Below are 7,267 nucleotides of genomic sequence, written 5' to 3' on the forward strand. Positions count from 1 at the left end.
GGGCTTCCATTTTTTATTTTGGAATCGGGAGTAAGGGGAGGGTGGTATTCACCATCCAAAATGATATATCTCCCGTACAAATACAGGCAGCACAGTAGCATTGTGGATAGCACAATCGCTTCACAGCTCCAGGGTCCCAGGTTCGATTCCGGCTTGGGTCACTGTCTGTGCGGAGTCTGCACATCCTCCCTGTGTCTGCGTGGGTTTCCTCCGGGTGCTCCGGTTTCCTCCCACAGTCCAAAGATGTGCAGGTAAGGTGGATTGACCATGTTAAATTTCCCTTAGTGTCCAAAATTACCCTTAGTGTTTGGTGGGGTTACTGGGCTATGGGGATAGGGTGGAGGTGTTGACCTTGGGTGGGGTGCTCTTTCCAAGAGCCGGTGCAGACTCAATGGGCCGAATGGCCTCCTTCTGCACTGTAAATTCTATGATAAATACCATTGGTCTGGAATTTCCTGTAGGTGCAGCATACACCAAAGGATACATTGCACCAAGTTTGTCTGTCACTTACACAGAACACACCTGAAGCAGTTTAACAATGCAGCTGGCATACAATACTTGAGTTCCTTACAGAGTTACCAATACACCAGATTGTCCAGGAGTCTCCAGAATTGAAGATTAATCTCCATGATGCTGCTACAAGCTCAGGCCAGGAGGAGAATCACAGGGGCACAAAAGAAGCTTGTGTTTGATTTTTAAATTTCCTTCAAATACTTCTGTTCATTAATTATAAAAGTATTGGAGATAGGGGAAAATTGGGCTGAGTCTTCGCACCAATTCTTTTTTTTCCCCCAGGCGAGGCACCTTGAGGATTGACACGTCGAGCAACCAATGATGAGAGTGTGAGGGGCGGAGCATGAGGAACATACTCAACCAGAATTGGCAAACCGAGTTGCTCACCGTCAGTGTGAGGAAGTGGCTCAGTGCTGTGCTATCTTGCAGCCTTCACCTGCAAGACTTCTTTCGCTCACACCTGCCTCTTTTATGCAGCAAAATCCATCGATCTGCAGAAAGTTACAATCCAACCCAGAATGTCAGTGGAAACCGCCTTTAATGCTGTTAGCAACACCCCTGGATTGCTGATCTGGAGAATTGAGGTGAGTTGCAAGATGGTTTACAGCCGGGTGGTAATAAATGTGGATAGAAACCCCAAATAGGAGTAACTGGAGTTTACGCCATATTTGCAGCTGTTTTTTTTTAATATAATTTTTATTGGAATTTTTTACAGAAAATATAAAACGTAACGACAAACAATGAAATGCAACAAAATAACCCATAATAACTGTGACACCCCCAGACCGTATCGGCGCATGTATCACATCCCCCCACCCCCCCAACCCTAATGAACAACAAAAGAACTTAAAAAATATTAAAATTAAATAAACAAACATAGTCATTGTCGGCCCCCCCCCCTTTTCCCTCCCCTTTTCCCTCCCCTTTTCCCCCCCTGGGTTGCTGCTGCTACTGTCCCCGTACCCTATCGTTGAGCCAGAAAGTCGAGAAAAGGCTGCCACCGCCTAAAGAACCCTTGTACCGACCCTCTCAGGGCGAATTTGACCTTCTCTAGCTTAATGAAACCCGCCATGTCATTGATCCAGGTCTCCACGCTTGGGGGCCTCGCATCCTTCCATTGTAGCAAGATCCTTCGCCGGGCTACTAGGGACGCAAAGGCCAGCACACCGGCCTCTTTCGCCTCCTGCACTCCCGGCTCCACCCCAACCCCAAAAATCGCGAGTCCCCATCCTGGCTTGACCTTGGATCCCACCACCCTTGACACCGTCCTCGCCACCCCCTTCCAGAACTCCTCCAGTGCCGGGCATGCCCAGAACATATGGGCATGGTTCGCTGGACTCCCCGAGCACCTGACACACCTGTCTTCACCCCCAAAGAACCTACTTATCCTCGTCCCAGTCATGTGGGCCCGGTGCAGCACCTTGAATTGGATGAGGCTAAGCCGCGCACACGAGGAGGAAGAATTAACCCTCTCCAGGGCATCAGCCCATGTCCCGTCTTCGATCTGTTCCCCCAGTTCCCCCTCCCACTTCGTTTTCAGCTCCTCTACTGACGCCTCCTCCGCCTCCTGCATAACCTTGTAGATATCAGATATCTTCCTCTCTCCAAACCAAACCCCCGAAAGCACCCTGTCGCTCACCCCCCTCGCGGGAAGCGAAGGGAATCCCTCCACCTGCCGCCTAGCAAATGCCTTTACCTGCAGATACCTGAACATGTTCCCCGGGGGGAGCCCAAATTTCTCCTCCAACTCCCCCAGGCTCGCAAACCTCCCATCAATAAACAGGTCCCTCAGCTGTCTGATGCCCGCTCTGTGCCAACCCTGAAATCCCCCATCAATGTTCCCCGGGACGAACCTATGGTTCCCCCTTAACGGAGCCTCCATCGAGCCCCCCACTTCTCCCCTATGTCGCCTCCACTGCCCCCAAATCTTGAGGGTAGCCGCCACCACCGGACTCGTGGTATACCTCGTAGGAGGGAGCGGCCACGGCGCCGTTACCAGGGCCCCCAGGCTTGTATCTCCACAGGACGCCCTCTCCATCAGTTTCCATGCTGCCCCCTCCCCCTCCATTACCCACTTGCGCACCATCGACACATTGGCCGCCCAATAATACCCCGAGAGATTGGGTAACGCCAGCCCCCCACCATCTCTACCCCGCTCCAAGAAGACCCTCTTCACCCTCGGGGTCCCATGCGCCCAAACAAAGCTCATGATGCTGCTAGTCACCCTTCTAAAAAAGGCCCTAGGGATAAAGATGGGCAAACACTGAAAAAGGAACAAGAACCTCGGGAGAACCGTCATTTTGACGGACTACACTCTACCCGCCAACGATAGCGGCACCATGTCCCACCTTTTAAATTCCTCTTCCATCTGCTCCACCAGCCTGGTAAAATTAAGCTTATGGAGAGTCCCCCAACTCCTGGCCACCTGCACCCCCAGGTATCTGAAACTCTTCACTGCCCTCTTAAATGGGAGTCTCCCGATTCCCTCCTCCTGATCACCCGGGTGTACTACAAATACCTCACTCTTGCCTAAATTTAACTTATAGCCCGAGAAGCCCCCAAATTCCGCTAACAGCTCCATCACCCCCGGCATTCCCCCTTCTGGATCCGCCACATATAACAGCAGGTCGTCCGCATACAGCGATACACGATTTTCCTCCCCACCCCGCACCAGACCCCTCCATCTCCCTGACTCCCTCAACGCCATAGCCAAAGGTTCAATCGCCAGTGCAAAGAGCAAGGGGGACAGGGGGCACCCCTGCCTGGTCCCACGGTAGAGCCTAAAGTACTCCGATCTCCTTCCATTGGTAACTACACTCGCCATCGGAGCCGCGTAGAGCAGCCTCACCTATTTGATGAATCCCTCCCCGAATCCAAACCGCTCCAGCACCTCCCACAGGTACCCCCACTCAACTCTATCAAATGCTTTCTCCGCATCCAGCGCCACCACTATCTCAGCCTCTCCCTCCACTGCCGGCATCATAATAACATTTAGTAGTCTCCGCACATTCGTGTTGAGCTGCCGTCCCTTGACAAATCCTGTCTGATCCTCATGTATCACCCCTGGCACACAGTCCTCTATCCTGGTGGCCAGGATCTTCGCCAGCAACTTAGCGTCAACATTGAGGAGCGAGATAGGCCTGTATGATCCACACTGCAAGAGGTCCTTATCCCGCTTCAGGATCAGAGAGATCAGTGCCCGCGACATCGTCGGGGGCAAAGCCCCCCCCTCCCATGCCTTATTGAAGGCTCGCACCAACAGGGGGCCCACCAGATCCACATACTTTTTATAAAATTCCACCGGGAACCCGTCCGGCCCCGGCGCCTTACCTGACTGCATTTGCCCGATCCCCCTGACTAGCTCCTCCAACTCTATCGGCGCCCCCAGCCCCTCTACCAGCTCCTCTTGAACCCTTGGGAAGCATAGCCTGTTCATGAAGCTCTCCATCCCCCCTCTCCCCATCGGAGGTTCTGACCGGTACAGTTCCTCGTAGAAGTCCCTAAAGACCCCATTTACTTCTGTCCCCTTCTGCACTACATTCCCACCCCCCATCCGTCACTCCACCAATTTCCCTAGACGCATCTCGCCTACGGAGCTGATGCGCCAACATCCGGCTCGCCTTCTCCCCATACTCATATACCGCGCCCTGCGACCTCCTCCACTGTGTCTCTGCCTTTCTGGTGGTCAACAAGTCAAATTTGGCCTGCAAACTACGCCGTTCCTCCAGCAACCCCTCCTCCGGTGCCTCCGCGTATCTCCTGTCCACATCCAGGAGCTCCCCCACCAGTCTCTCCCTCTCCTTCCTCTCCCTCCTTTCCCTATGGGTCCGTATGGAGATCAGCTCCCCCCATATTTGCAGCTGTTAATCGGGTTTCCTGATCAATAATCTACTCAGAGGCAGCAGGGTAGCATTGTGGTTAGCACAATTGCTTCACAGCTCCAGGGTCCCGGGTTCGATTCCGGCTTGGGTCACTGTCTGTGCGGAGTCTGCATATCCTCCCTGTGTCTGCGTGGGTTTCCTCCGGGTGCTCCGGTTTCCTCCCACTGTCCAAAGATGTGCAGGTTAGGTGGATTGGCCATGCTAAATTGCCCTTCTTGTCCAAAGTTTCCCTTAGTGTTGGGTGGGGTTACTGGGTAATGGGGATAGGGTAGAGGTGTGGGCTTGGGTAGGGTGCTCTTTCCAAGAGCCAGTGCAGACTCGAGGGGCTGAATGGCCTCCTTCTGCACTGTAAATTCTATGATTCAGAGGCAGCAGTGGTTAGCACTGCTGCCTCACGGCGCCAAGGTCCCGGGTTCGATCCCGGCTCTGGGTCACTGTCTGTGTGGAATTTGCACATTCTCCCCGTGTCTGCGTGGGTTTCGCCCCCACAACCCAAAGATGTGCAGGGTAGGTGGATTGGCCACGCTAAATTGCCTCTTAATTGGAAAAAAATGAATTGGGCCCTCTATATATATATATATATAATTTAAAAAATAATAATAATCTACTCAGAGTTGGAGAGTTTTTGTTTTCCAATCCAAAACGTTGGATCAGCAACTCGGGGTGAAGTTATTGATAAGTGGCTCACCTACATGTTTCAAACCAATAGCAGCCGACTCCTTTCAGTTGTCACTACATAGTGGAAGTAAAGTTTTATTTTGTGCTTTCTTCATGTCGTAAAGTTTTTATTATTTTTATCAGAAAATGGAGTTGGTGCCGATTCCTGAGAAGGCCTATGGTAACTTTTTTGATGGTGACTGCTACATCCTCCTCACGGTAAGTTTACAAAGCTGGCTTTGCGACATTACAAATGGAAATGAGGCCCATAAAACCACTTTTGGGTGTTGGTTCTTCTGGTAATTAAACCAATGGAAATCCAGCACGGGGTTAGATACAGAGTAAAGCTCCCTCTACACTGTCCCCATCAAACACTCCCAGGACAAGTACAGCACGGGGTTAGATACAGAGTAAAGCTCCCTCTACACTGTCCCCATCAAACACTCCCAGGACAGGTACAGCACGGGGTTAGATACAGAGTAAAGCTCCCTCTACACTGTCCCCATCAGACACTCCCAGGACAGGTACAGCACGGGGTTAGATACAGAGTAAAGCTTCCTCTACACTGTCCCCATCAAACACTCCCAGGACAGGTACAGCACGGGGTTAGATACAGAGTAAGGCTCCCTCTACACTGTCCCCATCAAACACTCCCAGGACAGGTACAGCACGGGGTTAGATACAGAGTAAAGCTCCCTCTACACTGTCCCCATCACACACTCCCAGGACAGGTACAGCACGGGGTTAGATACAGAGTAAAGCTTCCTCTACACTGTCCCCATCAGACACTCCCAGGACAGGTACAGCACGGGGTTAGATACAGAGTAAAGCTCCCTCTACACTGTCCCCATCAAACACTCCAAGGACAGGTACAGCACGGGGTTAGATACAGATGAAAGCTCCCTCTACACTGTCCCCATCAAACACTCCCAGGACAGGTACAGCACGGGGTTAGATACAGAGTAAAGCTCCCTCTACACTGTCCCCATCAAACACTCCCAGGACAGGTCCAGCACGGGGTTAGATACAGAGTAAAGCTCCCTCTACACTGACCCCATCAAACACTCCCAGGACAGGTACAGCACGGGGTTAGATACAGAGTACAGCTCCCTCTACACTGTCCCCATCAAACACTCCCAGGACAGGTACAGCACAGGGTTAGATACAGAGTAAAGCTCCCTCTACACTGTCCCCATCAAACACTCCAAGGACAGGTACAGCACGGGGTTAGATACAGAGGAAAGCTCCCTCTACACTGACCCCATCAAACACTCCCAGGACAGGTACAGCACGGGGTTAGATACAGAGTACAGCTCCCTCTACACTGTCCCCATCAAACACTCCCAGGACAGGTCCAGCACGGGGTTAGATGCCGAGTAAAGCTCCCTCTACACTGTCCCCATTAAACACTCCCAGGACAGGTACAGCACGGGGTTAGATACAGAGTAAAGCTCCCTCGACACTGTCCCCATCAAACACTCCCAGGACAGGTACAGCACGGGGTTACATACAGAGTAAAGCTCCCTCCACACTGTCCCCATCAAACACTCTCAGGACAGGTACAGCACGGGGTTAGATACAGAGTAAAGTTCCCTCTACACTGTCCCCATCAAATACTCCCAGGACAGGTACAGCACGGGGTTAGATACAGAGTAAAGCTCCCTCTACACTGTCCCCATCAAACACTCCCAGGACAGGATCAGCACGGGGTTAGATCCAGAGTAAAGCTCCCTCTACACTGTCCCCATCAAACACTCCCAGGACAGGAACAGCACGGGGTTAGATACAGAGCACAGCTCCCTCTACATTGTCCCCATCAAACACTCCCAGGACAGGTACAGCACGGGGTTAGATACAGCGTAAAACTCTCTCTACACTGTCCCCATCAAACACTCCCAGGACAGGTACAGCACGGGGTTAGATACAGAGTAAAGCTCCCTCTACACTGTCCCCATCAAACATTCCCAGGACTGGTACATAACGGGGTTAGTTACAGAGTAAAGCTCCCTCTACACTGTCCCCATCAAACCCTCCCAGGACAGGTACAGCACGGGGTTAGATACAGAGTAAAGTTCCCTCTACACTGTCCCCATCAAACACTCCCAGGACAGGTACAGCACGGGGTTAGTAACAGAGTAAAGCTCCCTCTACACTGTCCCCATCAAACACTCCCAGGACAGGTACTGCACAAGTTTAGATACAGAGTAAAGCTCCCT

The 7,267-nt window shown here is 52.0% G+C and overlaps 1 protein-coding gene across 1 annotated transcript in view; it reads left to right on the forward strand.

The window, feature by feature from the left end:
* Positions 1 to 928: 928 nt before the first annotated feature.
* avil (advillin) overlaps positions 929 to 7,267 on the forward strand; it is a 67,853-nt gene continuing 61,514 nt past the window's right edge. The window contains 2 exon segments of the mRNA XM_038786654.1: positions 929 to 1,097; positions 5,196 to 5,270. Of these exon segments, the coding sequence (XP_038642582.1) occupies positions 1,032 to 1,097; positions 5,196 to 5,270 (141 nt within the window). The 5' untranslated portion in view covers positions 929 to 1,031.

Source organism: Scyliorhinus canicula, chromosome 28, assembly GCF_902713615.1.
Source record: "Scyliorhinus canicula chromosome 28, sScyCan1.1, whole genome shotgun sequence".
In the NCBI taxonomy this organism is placed as follows: domain Eukaryota; kingdom Metazoa; phylum Chordata; class Chondrichthyes; order Carcharhiniformes; family Scyliorhinidae; genus Scyliorhinus; species Scyliorhinus canicula.